The sequence below is a fragment of the Taeniopygia guttata genome, chromosome Z (assembly GCF_048771995.1).
Source record: "Taeniopygia guttata chromosome Z, bTaeGut7.mat, whole genome shotgun sequence".
In the NCBI taxonomy this organism is placed as follows: Eukaryota; Metazoa; Chordata; class Aves; order Passeriformes; family Estrildidae; genus Taeniopygia; species Taeniopygia guttata.
Genome location: NC_133063.1, coordinates 81,489,674 through 81,511,353, shown reverse-complemented (window position 1 = coordinate 81,511,353; position 21,680 = coordinate 81,489,674). Strand labels below are relative to the sequence as shown.

Sequence of the window (21,680 nt, the reverse complement as noted above, 5' to 3'; positions counted from 1 at the left end):
TGCATCCCCTGCCCGTCCTGGAGCCTCCTCTGGGCTGGCTGCATCCAGCCCTGCATCCCTCAGCATCCCTCACTGCTTTCCATGCTGTGACCAAGTTCCTTGATTATTTCTTGGCTCCTTGGTGGAGAACAGGGAGGTTCCCCTCACTCTGTCCATTTTGCTCCAGAGTAATCCAAGGTGATTTTGGTGCATGTGGGGCTTGATGGTATCTGGAGAGGTGAATGTGACAAGCTGCAAGAATGGAGGAAAGCTGTTCACCTAGGAACAGAACGTTTAACCCTGCAGACTTGTCCTGTGTCCTTCTAAGCACATCAGACTTCCTGGTAGAAGCACCATGTGCAGGGCAGTGTATTTCACCACTGTTTTGTGTTTCCAGGGAGATGGTGAAAGGGTAATGATAATAACTGGGCCCAACATGGGAGGGAAGAGCTCCTACATCAAGCAAGTGGCACTGATCACAGTCATGGCACAGATTGGCTCTTTCGTCCCTGCAGAAGAGGCCACAGTTGGTGTTGTGGATGGAATTTTTACCAGGTAAACGCTCAAAACTGGAAATGCTACTGTGGCAGGGGGTGTGTGTGTCAAAGTATAATTTAATTTTTCATTTGGAACTTGAGAACTTACACCTGAAGTTTCTTTTTTTCATTTTAGAGGCACGTTATGTTCATTGCTAGGTTTTGATTCCAGTTTTTTGGTAAGCTATGGTATTTGTATTGTAATCTTTGAATCTTCAAGGGCCAAGAATTTTCATGTGTCTGTCTTGATTAACATCCAGGTTAATCATCCAGCTTACTTGCCTGAATGGATATCTCCGCCAAATTCATGCTGCTGGGTAGTGGCCAAATGTTTCCCCAAAAATGAATGTTGTCACCTCTGAAAATCATGTCACAATTTCTGCTCCAAAGCTCTGTTGTGTATACTCACAGTTATTACAGACTGAAAATTTTGGGCTGCATATATTTTATGCTTGATCTCCTTCCTGTACTATCAGTCCTAAACATACTTACTCCTCACTTGATGTCCTTTTAAGAATGAATAATGAGAGTTTATTTCACTGTCTCATTCTTGAGACCTTGCTGAGTAGTTTGCAAAAATTATAAGTAGAGTCAGAACTCTGTATATTATAATCTAATGTTGCTAGGGTTTATCGCCCTGTTTCCCCTCCTTTTTCTTCAATAATTACTTTAATTAGTCAAAGTTTTGTGTTACTGGTGGTGTTTGAGATGGATTATCATGTGTGGTTATAAGTTTCACAGCAATCAGGTTCCTAAGCTGGAATTTCTGGGAGTTCCTGTTCTGTGATGCCAGTGTGCATTCCAGAGGTAACTTTTAATCAAGATCCTGAGGAATTGCTTCACCTGCAATTGCTTCATCGTATAAAAGTGCTGTGTTCTCACTTTCTACTATGTCACAAGTGGAAGGTGTAATGAAAATCACACCTTGATGCAGGGCAGTGCTAAGCACAGTAGCAAACAATTTGTGTCCTCTTCCCAGAAGTAACTGGAGATGAGAACTCAAAATGCTTCACTTTTTTCCCCACCCTGTGTCAGAAATAGTGGACTTGATGGGGTGAGCATTCCTTGTGGGAACACAGAGATACACAGGGGGAGCACAACAGCATCCCTGAGCATCTGAAGATTGTTTTTGTCTTCCTCTGGGGTTTGTAGCTGAACATGGAGTGCTTCACTTGTGTTCTCACTTCCTTAAATTCTAGTCATACACACACACAAGCTTAGTATCTGCTTTCCTCTGCTTTTTCTAGACTGTCATAGCAGAAGGATGTTTTCTGCAGAAAATACTAAGAAATATGACACAGTCGTTGGGAGAGATGTTTTGTTTTGGGCCCACTTGAAAGAGAATAAATTGGATTTTTATCTGTGTTCCACCTGTTCCCCAGTGTATTTCCCTGATTCTGCTTCACTTTTCTCTGTATTAGAATAAAACCCAAGTACTTTTCACAACTTTTTCTGATAAAGTAGTGTGGTCAAAAGTAAAACTTCTCCTTTCAGACCTAAAGCCAAGCAGACACAGAGTGCTTTTTACTCTGTGAGGTTTCAGGCCATGTAATTTGCAGCCCAGTCACATTCTAACACAGGGGAATTTAATTTTTTTTTTTCTCTTTGTCTATATTAGTTTTGGAAGCTCAGCTGGATGTGCCATCCCTCATTTAATGTGATATGTGTCAAACACCAGATGAATATGTGGAAGAATTACTGAAATTCTTGTAATTGCACCAGCAATTAAGAGTAAACTAATTGACTAAATATTAATCAGGAAGAAATTGTTAACACATTATTAAGACAGAAGTAGTCATGCATCAGTTAAAAGGTAACAGGAAAAAAAAGGAAAAGAGGAACAGGTTAGAAGATTCTGCTCAAGATACACAGAGACCATCCAAGAAGGAGGCAGCTCTCCTTTTGTTGGTTTGGGTTTCTTTTTGGGTAAGTTTTGATTTTTTCCAGTGTTCTGGGAAAGGTCTTAAACTATGTAAGTGTGTCAGGCAGGTTAATGTGGTGTTGCATTCAGGGAATTTCTCAGCCATAGGAAGTTACCCTTGAAATAGTTTTTAATGCCTGGTTTGAGGAAAGAATCAATAAACCAGCTGCCACATACTAAGTCCTGCTTGAGGCTTAATGGTTTGTTTTGTTTTTTTTTTTTTTAAAGCCTCAGCTTTTTTTTCTGTATTCTCCTTTGATAGAGAATGACCTGGAAGAGATCAGAGACTTTCTCTTAACTCCCACCTCATTTTGCTTTTTTTTTTTTTTTCACCTTTTGTGCTTTATTTTGCAGGTTAGTTTGTTTGGATTTTTTTTTTTTAATAATTTAATTTTTTAAATGGAAACAGCTATGTAGACCTCCTTTTTCCACTGCCATCCCAAGCCACAAGGCCTTGCTGAAAAAAGCGTGAATTTCCATTTTGTTGCTGATAACATCAGTACATTATTAATACTTTTAAAAACTTACCATGGGAAGGTGTCAGTCTCCAAGGTACTTCCTTGGAGTGGCAGCCCTGCAGGGAGAGAGAGTAGGGAGGGATGCAGGAAGGGATGCAGGGAGGGATGCTCAGGGATGCAGGGAAAGATGCTCAAGGAGGGATGCTCAGGGATGCAGGGAAGGATGCAGGGAAGGAAGCTCAAGGATGCAGAGTAGGATGTTCAGGGAAGGATGCTGAAGGAGGGATGCTCAGGGATGCAGGGAGAGATTTTCAGGGAGGGATGCTCAGGGAGAAATGCTCAGGGATGCAGGGAAGGATGTAGCAAAGGATGCAGGGAGGGATCAGCCAACAATGCTGTACAAGCTGGCTCCATGAGGGATTCTGTGCTCCAGGCTGACCAAGAGTTCTGTGCAGTAAACCCTTTTCCCAATCCCTTTTTTGGTTTGTAGGTTTCATCTTCCAAGTGTGACTTTATATAGGTTTAAGGGATTTGTATCCCCAGGATTTGTGTCTTGTTTTCCAAGTAGGGTTTCCATGGAAATTGAAAAGGTTGCTACTATGGTTATTCCTTGTGATATATCGTGCTTATATAGGATATCATCTCGAAATTGACTTTACATGCTGGATTATACTAAATGTTTTCAAAGATGCAAGAGGAATTGTTTACAGGTAGAGTGAAGATAGGAATGATCTTTATGATCTTTTTTCATTACTGGGGAGGTGAGACAGGGGACAGTGCTGACCCTAGCCCAGACTAGGGGGAGGACACAGGGTTTTGAGAATGTTTGCTGGATAGTATTTTTTCTTTTTTTCTTTTTTCTTTTCTTTTTTTTTAAATTCTTTTGTTTTTTTTTAATTTTTCTTCTTTCCTTAAATAATTTTAACTTAATCAGTGGCATTATATTTAAAAATATAGAAGGGTTTTGAAGAGGTTGACATCCCATGTATATTGACTTTTAATGGGATTTGGATATTTAATTCTCTGATGTTTGAAAATTCCCATCCAAGTTTCTCTTTGCAGTAAAGAGGTACTTTTAAAAGTGCCTCATTTTCTACTTTTAAAATTAACCTTCCATGTTTGTTAGTTCTAATACAGTCAATCAGACACTGAAATTAATTTCCTGTTTCTGTGTGTGTTTGAGCAGGGAGACAAAGCAGGGGTGGACATCCATGTATGGAGGAATTAATGACAAGAGTTCTGCTGGCCTAATCATGCCCTGGGGAGGGTGGTGTTCAGCTGCTGAAGAAAGCTGACCTCTGTAGAGTCCCTCTTATAATCAATTATTGAGAGAATTTCCCATTGCTAGGAGGCTTTATCCTGCTTCCTGTAGCTATTCATGAGGGTCCATGGTCAAAACTGGGAGGGAGAGGGAGAATGCTAGAGCACTTTGAAGGCAAAACATCTTCAAATAAACAGGATAATTAACAGTTCAGGTTAACAACTGCCTTCAAGACTTTGAGAATCAATTTTTGGCCATCACAAGCTTCCATCAGAAAGAATGTGTGAAGTTGAGCAACCCCGGGTGATGGTACAGGGACAGAGTAATTTCCTTCCTAGAGCACGTACCTGCCTGGATTTCTCTTCCTGTGTTGAAAGAAGAGCTGTTTTCACTTATTTCAGGGAGCTAGCACAGTCACTGCAGTGACCCACACTTGCAGTGAGGTTTCATCCCAGCCAAGCTGACATGCTGTTACAGGTGCAGCTGCAATTGTCTGAACTAATGAAGCACCTGTGAATCAGATGCCTTTGAGAACTGCCTCCTGCAGGGGGTCTGCCTCATGATGTAAGGTCACAGCAATAAATAAAGAGTTATCTTGCTGTTTACAGCCTCTCAGCATGACTTTAATCCTCAAGGTATCAAATACAGCTGGGGTTGTCTGTAGGCTATGTAGAGAAGGCAGGGATGGATAGTCCCTTCACATCACAGAATCTGTATTTAGGTGTAAAGAACTTTATTCTGCATTTTCTCCTTGAAACAGATGATTTAAATGTATTTTTAACACGGAGGGCACTCCTCATTGCTGAGTCTGCAGTTAGGAGGTACTCACTTGTTTCAGATTCCACTATATATATATAAAAATGTTGTGAAAACAGGTGGTGATTGCTCACCTTGGCTAGGAAAGGATGTGTTTTAGTTCTAGCTTGTATTACATCTCTGTATAGAGAGTCCCTCAGACATTGGCCACGATGGAATCCTGGGTCTGTCTCTCCCAGCTCTGAAGTTACATCACTGTTTTGGTATTTTAGAATCTGTTGTTCTTGTATAATGATGTGGAACATGTGTAAAAGCTGTTTGTTCAGTTAAATCCAGAGCACAGAAATCTTTGGAAAGCTGAGCACTGAAATAATGGAGGACTTTCATCCCCCTCACCACTGGCCTTAGCTGGGTCACATAAATGCCAGCCACCAAGGGCCAATTTCAGCCATGTACCTTGGAGTGGCTTTTCTGAGTTGGTTGATGGGTTCAACCATATGCAGGGAGAGGATTTTGATCACTTCAAGCCACAACAGAATAACTGAGAGCCTTTCCAAGTGAAGGTCCTGTTGAAAATGCATTTGAGGTCCATGGGAGTGTCAGCTATGTCCTCCCAGCTGCGGCCTGAGGTGACACAGCTCAGGTGGTGAGCACACCCCTTGGCAGGGTGTAGGAAAACATGTCCTCGCAGGCTGTGTCCACCCCTGAGGGAGGAGAGGTGTGTGCATGACCACAGCGTGGCCAGCTCAGGAGCTGCAGCTCCTCTCGAGGGGCAGGGACAGGACCCAGGAGCTGGGCCAGGGCAGCTCGGGCTGGATTTTGGGAAAGGCTCTTCCCCAGAGGGGCTGGCACTGCCCAGGCTCCCCAGGGAGTGGGCACGGCCCCGAGGCTGCCAGAGCTCCAGGAGGGTTTGGGCAGCGCTCCAGGGATGCCTGGGGGGATTTGGGGGTCTGTGCAGGGCAGGGGTGGGACTGGCTGATCCTGTGGGTCCCTCCAGCTCGGGGGTTTCTGTGATCAGTCCAGCCTGGATATTTCACCCCAGCTGAGCCTGGTTTTGTGTGACACTTTGCCTTGCAGGCACCCAGAAGTGCCCATCAGATAATCCTCCTTTCCCAAGAAACAGAGCTGGTATGAGGAAAGCTCTCTGCTCCTGCCAGCCCAGTGCTTGGACAGTGACCATGCATGTGTCCTACATACTGTGCATTCCAGGCTAAGGAAAAATGGTATTGCTTACACATATACCTGGCTTACCATGGTGACACTGATGAGATTCAGCCAGTTGTTATCTTTAGGGAGCTGCTGAGCAGCCAAGACATTTCCTCAGAGTCCCTCTGAGTGGGAGCTCGGTGCTGTTCTGCCAGCTGGGGGCTGTCCTTCCCTTGCTGTGCCACTGCTGGGTGGGATCTTCAGCTGCTCTGAAACCCACTCAGACCCTCCACTGAGGTTTGTGAGTGCTGCACAAACCTCCCGTGGCAAAAAACTCACAGAACTCACATGGGAGACAGCATTATGGCATTAAGAAATAAATCAGTGTTTGAATGCCTGCTCGAGTGGTGTGCCTGGCACTGCTCATCTCCATCATCCTGTGAGCACAGAGCCACAGCAGTCACATGCATTTGGGTTCACAAAGATGGAAGAGGAAGGGGCATTTGTGTCCCAAAGTGACATTTCTGGTATGATTCACCTACAGGCATTGTGGATCCTCTGACATTTTTTTCCTGTGCCTTGACTGTTGTCACCTAGAAGAGATTTATGGGGCAGAAATTCAGGGAGTGTTTGTGGCTGTAGGATTGTGCAGGCTGCATGGAGCACTCAGCCTCTTCCCCCTATCTGGAAAGAATTGCTGTTAGGGCTTAGAGAACAGTTTAGAGATGGAGGATTTCTTCAAAGAAAACTAAAAAGAGCCCAAGAAAACTCAGTTCTCTTTACTCCAGACTTCTGGAGAGGCCATGTATCAAACAAGCTACAGTATTTTCTTCTGTATGGTTTATTAAAACATCTGTTTTTCTGATCTGTAGATGTGGAATTACTCTCAAAAAGGTCAGGCCTTATAACAGATGTATCCTGAGTGTTACCTCCCTGAATGCATTCACAGCTATTTAATTCTGACAACTTGACAAAGTCGTATTACTGTTTCACAAGTGTGTGTAGCTGAAAGAAACAAGTAGACAAACATTTTATTTTAGCTGGATGAAATGTACATACCTATGGCACTATCACAAATTTCAGTGAGGTTTAAAGTCATGATGGAAAGCAAATCTTGTATGAATATCTGCAAGCATTTGGACAACGGACTTGGATGCTTGTATTTTAGTTTTTCTTTTCTTCATTGAAATGCCAACATCATTCAAGATTGAAAGATACTTAAAAAAATGGCTTGGCTTACCTGAGATTACTTTTAGATTTATTTTCAGGTTAAAATGTTTCAGGGCATGATAAGAGTATATTTTGTAAGAACTCCTGAGAAAATCAGAAAGCACAGGATGGAGTGGGTTTGTGAAGCAGGAAAAAGAATGTTTCTGTCAAACTGGAAACTGAGTGGCAGATAGTCTCCAATTGCTTTTTGCAATACATTGAGGTAAATCACGTGAGAACAAAAGCAAAATAATTCTCCTAAATATTAATGGATGTGACTGTTCCACTGATGTGACCTCTCATGGCAAAATGAATTCTTAACTTTTTGTAACTAAGCAAACCATGTTACACTTAATTTAATTCAGCCAGTATCATTGGCTTATCAGAAGGGAGCTGCACAGGAGAAGCACAGAGGGGGAAATAGTTGTATTTAAAATAATAAATAAATAACAAGCTCTATTATTAGAAGTGGTCCTGTTTGCATAGGAATAGGCAAATGTTGCCTCTCATTTTTATATCGCTTGTGAGTTTTTTTTGTTTTTACTGTAAAGACCAGAGGATACTTTTTAAAAAAAATCCTTGCTTCCATTTATTTCTTTATTAAGCTTTAATGATTTATTTGATGCTTACAGGATAAGATGATGAAGATAATTTTTCCTAGAAATACCAGTTAAAATCACAACACCTCAGACAAATGAAGACATTCATCTAGACAGCTTCTTCATAATCAGAGAAGTCTAGGCTGTGAAACCAGTGGGGAGGTGACAGCAGTGTTTGGCAGGTTTTGCAGGTGTGTACAGAAATCACCAGGAGACTGAATGCTGAGTCAAAACTGTGGAGGAGTTTATCTCAGCTGAACAACTTGTTTGTACATAACCTGGTTTTGACCAGAACTTCGGAGATTTTTCTTTCAAAGTTCTTTAAAACTGAAAACAAATGTTTAAATCATTCAGATATTCCTTCGGGGGGAAAAAAATTTGAACAAATAGAAGAAAGTTTCTCAATTTGCCTGAGCAGTTAGACTCTGAAAGATAATGGTCAGAATATCAAAAAATCAAAGGTACTTTTTCAGATCTTTGTTTATTTTGTATATATGTGGTAAAGCTTAGTGGTTTTGCCATGCACATTGATTTATTTATTGTGCAAAAAAGTAGGGAGCTGTTCTCACAAAGCAATCCCAAGTGAATGGCAAGTCCACATGAGAATTTTATATACTGATATGCCAAGAAAGTATTGTTTGTATTAAAAGCACGGTGAGTCAGACCAACAGAACTTTTAGCTGTCAATAACCCCAAAGTAATTTTCAGAAATGTTACTTCTTTATGGCACAGTAATTTTCTTCATTTTGTTCCTCCTTAATTGTATTTTTGTTTACTGCCAGAGTAACAAGAATTACTTAAGCCTTTCATTTATGCTCACAATAAATCATGTAATTGCACCTCTGGGGTAAATTGTTCCCATCTTTCGGGGAAGAACAGGGTGCTGTATTAAGCACATTGCACCATTTTTTGTCATGTGGAGATAGCTTTTTTTTGGATTAAAATAATAGATTAGGCGAAAGTTGTAGTTAGTGCTGTTAAACTGAAGAATTATTTTGTTCTGTTTTTTTCTAGAAAAGTTGTGTCTTGGACATATCACAGTACATTTGAACTGTAATTGCTTCTGACAGTGTTCTGTGGCTCTGTAGGAACAAGTTAAGCCAGGCTGTGCATGTATCTGTAGCTAATTTGGTTTCATGTCTCTGTACATTTCATAGAAACATGCATCTGCAGTGTGAGGTTTGCATCTTTTATACGTGGAATAATGCCATATTCAACCAGACAGCCTTTGGGGTGCATGCATGTTGCTGGGTAAAGTCTGAACACAAACATCCCTTGTGCGTGCAGGGCTGAAACGTGCCCTGGAAATCCATGTCAGGCAGTGCAGGGCAGATGTTCACACTCAGGGAGACTCACAGAGCACCTTCTGCTGCCCCTGACAGCAGCCAAGGAGGAGGAAATCTGCCTGCAAAGCTGACCAGCTGTTTTACAGTGAGGTTGAGTGGTTGTATTTATCTTTCTGAAACTCTTCCGTCCTATGACTTGACCCAGTCGCAGGTGGAATTGGATTGTCTTTGGTGTCCACAGGTCTAAAGGGGAAAAGTTCACTTGTGCTGAGAGCTTCAGCCATTGTCCCTACTCTGTTGCTATAGTTCCTGCTCTTTAATCCCCCATGGCCTCAATCCTTCAGCTACAAATGCACATTAACTTAATTACCTTGAGTTCCCTCCCTGGTGTCCCAAGCAGTGAGTGCAGACCTGTGCATATTTGAAGGTGTTGATTTGTCTCCATTTTTTCACCTTCTTCAAGTTAATAGTGAGGACTCTCAAAGAAACACTTTGAGTATCTGCTCTTAGAATCTATCCTGCAGGAAAATGTTTGCACTCACAAGCTGATCTTCCTCTTGACCATCAGTAACATTCACACTGATAATTTAAAACTCAGCGATGTATTTGCCCTAGGCAATGTAACAAGTATTTTTAAGCAGCTCAAATGTTACTGAGAGTATCTTTGCTGAATTTCAGAAAGCAGATTTACTGGGTGATCCTCACTAGGTAACATGACATAACCTTTTGTAATAACTGAGTTTCTGTTAGTCCATAGCGTCCAGGGATGAGGGGTGCTGGTAACTTCTTGTTGCTCAGGGCCTGCATTGGCTCACAGGGATTCTGTCCTGCCTGTGCTGTCAGTCCAGCTGATGCTTTTGAAAAAATTGAGTCCATGGGTGTTCTTCTTTCCTCCGGCTTTTAGGGAAAACAAATAAAAATCCATGCACTTCACATCTTGAAAGTTAATCCTGTTAGAAATGTTTCTTTTAAAATGCAGGGGTGCTGGTGTGTGCAGGGTTCCCCTGTGGGCCAGCCCTAGAAGGAAAGGAGGATTTCAGTGATTGTTTGTTCTGGCTGCTTCAGTTACCTAGTGATACTGAGAAGGAGAAAAAAGAGATTTAGAAACCACTCTGAAACTCAGTATTGAAATCACTTTGGACTCGCTTTTCTTTCTAGATTAATGCAAAGTTTGTATCCCTCAGAGTCATTTAATATCTTCATTAATCTCTCAGTGACTGAGAGTATCACATATCTACAATAATGTACAAAAGAAAAATGTATTTTACATTTAATGCATTCTTTCAGGCTTCTCAGCAGCTGTTCTCCTTAATTAGGTAGCATACCATTGGTATTTTTTCATTTAAATTTGCAGATGTAGAAGTGGTTGAGCACTTCTACATGTAGACTAAAAACGGGTTTATGTAATGAGCATCCTTTGATTCCCTGTCCTTGGCACCCTTCTTAGGAGTCACCCATGTAATGCAAAAATAGCAACTGTCCTGATAGCCATGCTTTCTGTCACACTTCTTTTTTATCCCTAATTCTCTAATTACAGATTCTGTAAATTATTTCTCCTACTGTCAGTTTTTGGTCTGCATCAGTGAGATCCTGATGGAAATGAAGAGGATGGTGTACCAGTAGGTTGTGGGGGAGTGTGAAGCATTATTTTCTTGCCAGTGAGCTGTTACAAATTTGCACATGCAATCTCCTGAGGAATTACTTAATGCATCTCCAGTGTCCTGCCCGTCCCTGGTGGGCTGCCTGTGCCCACTGCCCCGCTGACCACACTGCTCTGCTGAGCACAGACGGGCTGTGGACAGCAGGGCCCTGCCAGGAAGGGGTGAGCTGCAAGGCAGCAGCACATCTCGTCCTCCCTTCTTCTAAACTGGTTATTTTAATTTAAATTACTCCTGTGCAAATCCAGTGATCTTTGAAATGACATTTCAAAGGGCTTGGTGTGAGGGAGTGAGTGGAATTGTTAAGTTACATTATACATTTATTTTATTCCTTGTGTGCTCAGTGTTATCTTTGAATCACAGAAATTGATTTTTGTTGTTGCTGAGAGTGTTCTACACCTTATTCCTGAATAAAAGAGTAATTTTCTTTTCATGTTAGTTGTTCTTGAATTAGTTTTATTCTTCTGCAACAGGTTCCATTTTTGCAGTAAGTATTTTAGGTGAGCTAGTTCTAAGCTCAGATGGACATTACTAAAATCAATGGGAAAACCTAGTTTAAGTTTGGAGTTTTTTCCCAGCATTAAGTATTCTATAGAGTAGGAATCAGTAAGTAGCACCGTTGACAGCTGTGGGAAAATAAGGCTCTAGAGAATGGCTTTGCAGTCTTGTTTTCTGGGATTCACATGGTGAAATGTCACCACTGTGAGCTCCTGGGCTGCCTGTTCATTTTCAAAACTGTGAGAGAGATGCACAGTGAAATAAAAGAGGAGTGAACTTCTGGAGCCCACACTGTGATCTCAAACCCAAGCCAACTCTAAGAGCATGTGGGATAACTTCTTTTGAGAGGCAGCACAGTTACATCCTCTGAAAATTAACTTACAAAACATTGCCTCTCTGCTGTTTTTTTTTTTTTTTTTTCTGAGGCCTTTGACAGGAATCTTTGCTACTTGAGCCATCCTCTTCTTTTTTCTTTTTTTTTTTTTTTTAGTTTGCATAATAAATGGGTTGAACACCCTAAGATGAAGAGCTTTTAATTTTGCAAGATTTGGTTGGCTGTCAAAGAGACATTAAAACAAGTGTTTTCCAGCCAAATTGCATCTGCTGAGGAGTGATGGATCCAAAGAGACGCTGCTCATGCTGCCTGTCTGCACGTTCCTTGTGGGCAGGACTGGAGAAGAAGAATTTAATGTTTTAATGTATAAAAGCATTTAGGAGGAGATGTGCATTAAAATGTGGATTGAAAGCCACTGAGGCCTGGAAAAATTTGGTGGGGTTTATTATGGCTGTTTTAAATGTGAAAGAAATCAAAAAAAGGGTTGTTTAACCAGTAGGTTTTATGACTCAACAATTTTTTTGTATCAGGAATAATAGAGCATAAAGTTAGGGAGCAATGCCTTGCTGCAAATTAACTGTTAGTTTTATAAATGCAGTCATCGACACTAAAACAGTTATTCCTGCTTATTTCTGGGATAACACTGCTCAGTATGTATGTTCAAAAAACAAGTATAGTTATTCTTGTGTAAAGGACAGAGGCAGAAAGAACAATTTTATCAATTTTCAAAGGATGACATTTAAGAGGTTTTTTTGTAATTTAAAAACGCAGTTTTTTAAATCTGTAGTTAAGCCTGAGTTGGATTTGAATGTTTTAAGATGCAGGAAAGAAAGACTTCTTCTCCAGCTGTCTCTAACAAGGGAAAGATAACACTAATTTCTCTTTGTATCTAGAGCATTTAGTGAGGAAGTTCAGGAAATTATTTTTGTGAATGCAAATTAGATACAAAACAGGCTAAAATATTTTGTGGGCACTGTGGAAATGATGCAATCCCAGAGACAAATGGAAGCTCTGTGTGCAATCATCACAGGCACACAACAGAAAGCCTGTAAGATGTTGTCCCTGTAAGGAAAAGCCAAGTAAGAAATGAGAAAATAATAATGCCACTAATTGTAGGGTTGGAAACTTAGCACTGAAGTTGTTCATTAAGGAGCCAGAGATTGTTCAAACATAAAAAGTATTTGTCATTCTGATGAATGTATTTGCAGGTAATAGTGTTAAAAAAGGCCTAAGTTATCCTGTTCTCTGTGGATCTGTGCAATAAGGGGGATTGCTTGATTTTACAGCAGAGCCTGGTGCCTGACCCAGGCTGGGAAATGGGCACAGGGGTGGTGGGGGCACTGTGAGAAATTCAGTAAAATGTTCATCATTCCTAGCCCAGCTTTTGAAAGGATTACAGCAGTAAGTGGCTAAATAAAATGTTAACTTCACAAAACCTCATTATCCTGAGTTATACACTTAATTCAGAGAACAATCATGTACAGTTGAGTTAGCTTATGGCCAGAATCACCTGTCTTTTGGGGTATGTGGGAGTGTAACTTGTGTGTCTGTGTTTAAGCACACACTCAATGGAACAAAAACTCAGTTTTCTCACAGGCCCATCTCCAACCAAAAGTAGTTAATTTATAACTGAAGATTTGCTTATTACGCAGTTATGAATGATAGCACGACAGACTTTCAGTGCAGGGACCAGAGAATATATACAAATTATAGTTGTGCTGGGTCCAGCCTGCTTGCTTTTAGTCAAGAACTCTTAGTCATAAGATTCTCATAAAATTATTTGTATCTTGGTGATGCCTCGGGAGGTCACAAAAGCAATTGTAATACAGGCCCAGCAAAAGAGAGAGAAAAAAACTTATATTGGGCTATTCTTTAAAGGTTCTGATTGGCTGTAAATACTGTTGTGGCCAGCTGTTAAATTTGGGAATATAATTTACTAAACCCATTAGTTGCTTTTCCTTAAATTAGTGTGGCTTGTATGTAACTACATACTGGCTGATAAGAGAGAATAAATCCAGTTTTACATCTCTCCTCAGTGTCATGCTTGTGATGACCTGCCTCAGAAGGGATGCTCTAATATGATTCATATAATTAAAAAGTAGAAATGCAAAAATGAAATACTCTTCCTTCAGTATACAATGGGTATTACTTGCACAGGTAAGGAAAGCTGCAGGAAAAGGGAAAACCAGGGTGCACTAACAACAGGTTTCTCAGATATAGACCACAAATTCACAATTTGAGATAGGGTTTGAGAGCTGAGGGTTACATAGATCTGAATCAGAGCTAGAAGAGTTGTGTGGAATGTGGAGGAATTGGTGTGCTGAGCTCACCTGCCTGCCAGCTGCTAAGCGTTGTTTCAACAGAAGGAGGAGAGAACTCTAAAAATACCTTTAAATCTTGTTTAAGCCTGCTGGTTAAGATTGTATACCTGTGCAGTTAGGGGAAATAATGCTTATTTTGTTATTAGTGCCTGAAGGAAATGACTGCTCTGCTGTTTGGATGCACAAATACCTGATTCACACGACTTTCCACTCTGTGGAAATGCCAGCATCGGATACCTTTGGGTATTGGTAGCATTAGAAACCCATATGAGTAGAGGGTTGAACCAAAGGAGTGAAATTCACCTTCGCAGCCACCTTTGGTGGAATTTTTGTGAGCTGACTGGTCTGAAGTGCCAGGGTTCTTTTTGAGGGAAAAGCAGGCTGACTTGTGCTGTTTGTGAAGGTGTGTGCTGGGAGACTGTTCTGGAAGGTGAATGTTCTGCCTGTGTTCTTCTCCTCTGTTTGGAGCAGCAACCAGGCATTATTACAGATTGGTTTCATGCCCGTGATTATTTTTGTCCCAGCATTAGCAGGCATTTGTAATGTTTTTGCGTTCTGTGTCCTGGCGTAGAATGGGCGCTGCAGACAACATCTACAAAGGCCGGAGCACCTTCATGGAGGAGCTGACAGACACTGCCGAGATCATCCGAAAAGCCACCTCGAGGTCGCTGGTGATCCTGGACGAGCTGGGCCGAGGGACGAGCACTCACGATGGCATCGCCATCGCCTATGCCACCTTGGAGCATTTCATCAGAGATGTAAGTGCCTGTGGCCCCGTGTGGGCCGCGCTGGCTGTGGAAGAAGGTGCCACATCCACCTCGGGGCTGTGGGGAAAGCACAGCAGCTCCATGAGGCCGTGCTGACTGTGGAGGAAGGTGCCACGTCCACCTCAGGGCTGTGGGGAAAGCCCAGCAGCTCTGCGAGGCCGTACTGGCCGTGGGGGAAGGTGCCACGTCCGTGCTCAGGGCTGTGGGGAAAGCACAGCAGCTGTGGGGAAAGCAGAGCAGCTCCATGAGGCCGTGCTGGCCATGGGGGAAGGTGCCATGTCCGTGCTCAGGGCTGTGGGGAAAGCACAGCAGCTCCATGAGGCCATGTTCAGGCCCATAGCGTGTCTGTGTGTTTGTGTCTGTGCAGGTGCAGGCCCTGACGCTGTTTGTCACCCACTACCCCTCGGTGTGCGAGCTGCAGCAGCGGTACCCCCGTGCCGTGGGCAATTACCACATGGCCTTCCTGCTCAGCGAGGAGGACGCCGGACAGCACACGGGTCAGTGTGAGGCAGCTCAGCTGGAGAGGGTCCCACGGAGAGCCCACCGGAGTAATGACACTCAAACCAGCATGGCTGGATGCCTTCCTCCTTTATTGTCTAATTTATTCATATTTTATACCTTATTGCCTTACATAATACAGCAGCTAATTAACACTCATTGGCTAACGTCATATGATTACATCTACAAATCACTTCTTGATTGGCTGTTATACTACAAGCATTACAATCAGCTTATATTATATGACAATTTTCAGCGTCCAGCATTGACCATTGTATTTCTACAAAGCTTATTGTCTTTTTAAGGATGTCCTAAATACTTCTAAAGTAACTGAAGTATCTCTGTAATCTGCAGGCCAGGGTTGTCCAATTCCTGCAAAGAAATACCATCAAGGAAATCATGCCCTTGTTCCCTGAGAAATTCCTCTACACTCAGCCACAAAGTAACGCTGATGTTGATGCCTTTTCAGGTTACCTAAAAACAGAGGACAGACTTCTAAAAAGCCAAAGTCTTCTTAAGAGCCATTTTCCTCCTCAGACCTTGCCAAATGCTTTTTTTCTTGCATCCCTACCTACCAACCTCAGCAGTGCCCAGTGGCTGTAGCCAGCACTTTGAGGGGTCACTCCATGCTATTGATGGCTTTTTGGGCTACCTAAAAACAGGGGCCAGACAAAGTTAAGAGAATAAAAAGCAGATATATTTATTGAAGGAAATTCAGGTACATTTCAGGTAGACAGAGCCCTTCCTCTGGGGCTGCACCCAAAAATGAACAATGGGTCATGAGTTTTCATAATTTTATAAGTTTGGTCCATTTGCATTTGGGGGTTAATCTAACAATTACAGCTTCAGCTAATGAAGTCATTTACCCCAGGTTTCTCCCCCAGGTCACTCTGGTTTGCATTTCTGGGCCCTGAGGCAGTGAGGTGTCCTTGATTGCCAGGCCTGGAGAGGAATTGCTGTGTCTGCCCAAAATGGGACAGCAGCAGCTGACACTGAATATGGAGCTTAGAGTTAGACACCAAAGAACTGCAGGATCACAAATACATTAAAATTATAAAAGCGAAAATCCTAGGATGTCAGTGTGACAATTTATACCTCTCCTGGACGTGATACACCCACTTTCACTCCAGTCACACATTTAGAGGGGTTGAAAACTGGACATGCTTTCCTTCACATGTTTCAGGAGGATATCTGAGCTGGGGTAGGCGAAAGATTCGCCCATCCCAGCATCCAACTTCCCACAGCAGCCAAACACAAAGGATTAGGGAGGAGGGATTAGGGATCAAACATATGGCAGCTCCTTTTCTGAAAGATCTCACTGGCTGGAAACATTTGCTATTTATGGGGCTTCATGAGCAGGATGTGTTTTGTAGCTCCCATGGATTTCATTTCAGCTGGGCTTCATGATTTAATATCGTGTACTTTCAGTGTCTTCATCCTACTGTGCCAAGCAGCTCCAAAATTCAGCACTCTATGGAGTGAAAAAACACATCTGATTGTTTTGAAACTGTTGTGAAACATGATGGTCCCAGTTCTAGAATTACAAGAGGCATCATAAAGGCCCGTTCACTGAATAATTGTAAAATTTTTAATGTGTTTTTTTTTTAATTACTTGCCATTGCTATTTGCCATTAACCTTTCCCCTAAATAATTCTTCATATTGTATTATCTGCTTACCTTGTAAGCTGATCAGCACAGGAGACTTATGTATTTGCCACATAGAGGAGGTTTTGATTTTGGTTTTATGTTTTTAGGATCTGAAGTGGAAGAGAATCCTGAATTTATCACTTTCCTTTATCAAATAACTAAAGGAGTCTCTGCAAGGAGTTATGGGCTAAATGTTGCCAAACTGGCAGATATTCCTGAAGAAATCTTGAAGAATGCAGCCCACAAATCAAAGGAGTTGGAGAGAATAGTGAATATGAAAAGGTCTGAACAAATGTGATATTGTTTCTTTAATTATTTCCTTCTATAATACCTACTTATGTTCTCATCAGTAATAGTGAAAACAGTAATGACTTTAACTTAGAAAGTATGTATTACTTACTTTGGAACATTGAATTGTCTTTTCATCCTACAGTGTAGAAGGAAATGTGGACATTCTTCTTCTGGTTTAACTTGAAAATAAATATTTATAATATATTTTGATTGCCCCCACAAACACCCAGAATTTTACTGAAAGTTCTGGGTATTTTAATATTTCCCTGATACCCAATTTTCATTCAGGGGTGTTTGTTCCTTATATATTAGAGTAATTATGAAAATTCCTGTGTGTATCAAGTGGCATAATGGATTTGTAAATCCTGTAACATTATGTGCACTGTCTAGATATTCATTACTGTTTTCACTGGATTTTTTTTTTCCTTTTGCTGTTATTCTCCATGGCAGTCCTATGAGCAAAATTCAAACAGCCCCTTAGGAACACAATGAACCAAGATCTTGGTTGTCTGATGGCTGTACCTAATCCTGACAGGATAATTTTACATGAGAACATTTTGACTACTAATTATTTATAGGTGCAAACTTTGAAACTCGACAGTGCTCGACGCCTAACGATGCTTTTTTATCCCCTCTTAATAAAGCCAAAGAGAAACTTTAGAAGGTACTTGACAGTTTATAGGAAAAATAATGCAGTGTCTTATGCTAATTGGAAATATCAGTCTGTAATTGGCAAAAATAAAAAAAAAAACAAACCTGGAGCAGGGTCCTAACTGTGCTGTTCCCAGGAGTGGGTCTGGTCTCCCAATGCCCATGGGCCAGATGCCTTGTATAATTTTTTAAAATTACCCTCATGCTATTTAAGAAAATCCACTGGGTAATTTCATCCAGTTTTGACATTACTGTCATCAGTAGTGTGCATGAACCCATTTTAAACGTCTTGTAATTTGTCACAGCTCTTACAAATCAAAAAATGCTGAGAAAAACCAGGAAGGATGTGTGCACTCATTTATATTGAAAATGTCCTTTCTTTTTATGATCCCACAAATACAAATTTGTACTAACTGAATGATCAAAATTAAACAAGGCTGATTACAATGCTGTTTATTTCCTTTACCAATTTGTTCTTACCATTTGTTTATATCATTTTGTCAGTGCTGCTGGTGCTGTAAGTTAGTTATGAAATTAATTTGTTAGCTGACCTAGAGCAGGAACATGAATCTTAGAAAATATTAACTTGTTTGAAGATCATGTAACATTTTGAGCTGTGCTATTTTGGACTGTGTATAAAATTCTGCAGATGACTGTAGGACTTACAGGGTTTGATGTGCTTCACTTAAAAATGTGTCTGTATTTTGATTAGGGTTTTTTTTTTCTCCCACAGGAGAAAGATGAAGTCCTTTGCTGAAGCATGGAAGATAAATGATTCTCAGGAACTACAGAAATGGAAAAATATGTATGAACCTAAGGATGAAAGAAAGGACAGTTTTTAATCCTCAAATCATGGTTAAAGGAGGAAGATACTGGAGGTGCGAAATACATGTCTGGAGACTAATGGATTTTATCAGTTCCAGGTGCACTGAGTTGACTTCTTTGCTTTCTGAGAGATGACAGATGCTGCATCATGTGTAATTTTCTCCCTCCACATCCCTTCCTTTTCACCCTTTTCCTGAACTGCAAACTGCCTATGGGGATTGGATCTAATTTGTTTAAAAACCATGAAACAATTATTGATCAATTATCAAGTAGTTTTTTATAAATAAAACAATATGTTTCACCTTTATTGTACTTATTTCTGAAGAAATATTTGTAAATGTAGTTGAGTCTCAACTCTGCTGTACAGCCAGCAACTGCTAACAGTGGTTACTATAAAGAGACTTTTTTCCTTGTTCCTGTATTAATGCATGAAAAATTCACTGATTTTTTTAGAGCACCCTTTTTTCCTGATCTTTTCCCTGTCAGCCACAGTCTGGAGAAAGACTTAAATCCAAAAATAATGTTGGGGTATTGTAAGGGTGAGTGAAAGGGGCGATTGAGAGTGTGCAGCTGGCATCCCTAGTGCTCTGTCAAATGCAAAGTGAAGCTGAAAAATTCAGAAGGGCTTCTCAATTTTTAAATTTCCAGTTGCCACAGACGAATTTCTTATGGGAATACGATATGCAAATGGGTTTTCCCTACAAATAACCAGACTCAACACATTGCTGTGCAAATGGACAGCGATGCTGACATGCCTAAACCTCAGCAAACAGCCTAAGGTGTTATAAAAGTGATGCAGTGGTGTGGTGGGCTCGGCTGCCCTGCAGCCCTGAGGAACCCACCCCAGAGCAGGGAGTGCTGAGGGGACTGTGGTCCCCTGGGCAGCTCCAAGAGCAGTCTGGGGGCAGAATTTGTCCATAAAGGACTGACCCCATCCCTGGGACCCCTCTGGAGCAGCCCCTTCCTGAAGGACTGCAGAAAAGGGAGTGATTTTTTACATGTCCTAAGCAGCTGCTAACTTTAAACAGATAATTCTCTCCAGGCTCTTCAGGTGTCAGGACATCAGGTAAGCAGTTTCTCTGCCATTCAGGCAGCAGGGATCAGTGGGAGCTTCCCCTCCCAGACTCTGCAGTGCACTGCCCTGAGCTGGAGGAGCTGAAGAGGAAAATAAATCCTGCAAGGTGTGACTGCAGGTGTGTGTTTATCTGAGCCAGGCATTGTGAGGCATGATGAATGCAGCGCTCTGCTGTAAGTAAGCACAGACACAGTGCTGTGGGTTTGGACACCTCTGACCATTGCCATTAAAGAGAATGAATGAGCCATGACTAAATTCCAACGTGTGCCAAGTGCACTCCTAGTCCTCACCCTCGAGGGAGCATTCAGACTATGCTCTGACAAGGAAGGAAAAAAAGACCTGGATGCAGTGAAAGAAATGGAGAACTGCAGTGAAGCCTGGGGAAGTGGGTTTGGTCTTGCTGGGCTGCTGGTGCTGTCAGAGCAACCACAGCTGTAATGCCTGTGGAAAAACATATTTTTCCATTTCTGCAGACAAATAATGATGGTGAGCCCTGCTCCGTCAACAGGGGAGCTTTTCTGGCTGTCCCTGTGAGGCTTCTCCTATTCATGCCAGATAATCACTGTTTTATTCACTGCTGTGTAATTCCTAGAGAACAGGTGGAATGCTGTGAGGACGGGAAGGTGCTCTGTGAGGGGTGCAAAGTGCTGCTGCTGTGTTTGCTGCTAATTTTGGGGCACGTTGGTGACAAAGCACAGCAGGGACAGTGCAGCTGTGTCTGGGCCTTGTTCTGCTGCTCCAGAGCAGAACCCAGGGCATGCCTGGGAGCATTTGTGCAGCAGGAGATTATCCAGACAGACAGGCCCTGCTCAGCCTTGGGGGAGTGCGTGGGGTAAAAGAAACAAAAACATACTGGGAAAAGCCTTCTATAATAGATTTTTGTCTTCATTCCTTCTGCTGTGGTTAAGTTGGGGGTTCTCTGTCATAGCAGAAGTCCTTCTCAAAGAGAGCTGAGAAGCTTCTTCTTGTCTTTTTTGTTAATTATTCTTTTATTGTCTTTTCAGCCCCAGCACACTAACCTTCATCTTAAAAATAATGTGAAGTACAGCTTTGGTAGTGGGATCATCTTGGAGACGTGCCCTGTTTTTAAATCAGAGTAACATCAGAGTAAAATCAGGTTTTGTCTGTGTGCTGAGTCAACAGGTTTGATCCTCTAAGGTTAAAGAGGAGTGGCCTGAGTTAGATGGTGCCTGGTGATAGTGGGAATTCATCCTAGTCTTGGGATGCCTTCTCAAAGGAATATTTAAGTCTCACTTCCCAAACATTAAAGCTTTTGGAGGCCTGCAGAGGGTATTGGCTTCTGCTCCCGGCGCATTTCTGACACGGTGAAACACTGATGTGAGAAGTGCAGCTTCGTGCTGCACACACAGGCACAGACTTTGCACTGCCTGTCTTTCATCCATGTTTTAAAGGCAGTTATCACTTTATTGAGCTTTGTGACTGCTCCCCTGCTCTCAGCAGAGAAATGTTAATGCCTTTCTCTGGAAGGTGCTGCCTCCAGACCCCAGAGCCTCAGGTGAGCAGCCTAACCTGGCAGAGCCCCTGGATGGAAGGGAGGGAGGGAGTGCAGTCCCTGCCTCTTGTGTTTGGTTATTTAAAAATGTTACTGCAGAATGTGCAAAACAAAACACATTACCAGGAGCAATTACCTTTACTGCTGCCAGACAACATCTTTCACTGAGGGAATTCCCCAGAGGATTTTTCTTTGTGTTGCATAGTTTTCCAGAGGTATTTATAGAAGTGACATGAATTTGCTAACACAAAAGTTTACAAGGTGTGTAAATCAATTTAGGGATCACTGAAATGTCAGCTGAGTCAGGTATAACAAAAAGCACATTTCCTACAAAGAAATAAATGTTTGGTACTGATAGGTATCTGAAAGTAAATTATCCAGATATTTCTAGTCTATGTTAAAATACTGCTAATGTAATTAAATTATTTTAGTAGAACTATGGCAGCAGCTC

General features: G+C 41.8%; 1 protein-coding gene across 4 annotated transcripts in view; it reads left to right on the top strand.

Annotated features, from left to right (window-relative positions):
• MSH3 (mutS homolog 3) overlaps nt 1–18,942 on the top strand; it is a 92,714-nt gene extending 73,772 nt beyond the window's left edge. For all 4 annotated transcript variants that reach the window (XM_072921719.1, XM_072921718.1, XM_072921721.1 and 1 more), the window contains exons 20-24: nt 377–534; nt 14,534–14,720; nt 15,097–15,226; nt 16,982–17,156; nt 18,550–18,942. In XM_072921719.1, the coding sequence (XP_072777820.1) occupies nt 377–534; nt 14,534–14,720; nt 15,097–15,226; nt 16,982–17,156; nt 18,550–18,658 (759 nt within the window). In that variant the 3' untranslated portion in view covers nt 18,659–18,942. The remainder of the gene's footprint in view (nt 1–376; nt 535–14,533; nt 14,721–15,096; nt 15,227–16,981; nt 17,157–18,549) is intronic.
• Nucleotides 18,943–21,680: the final 2,738 nt, after the last annotated feature.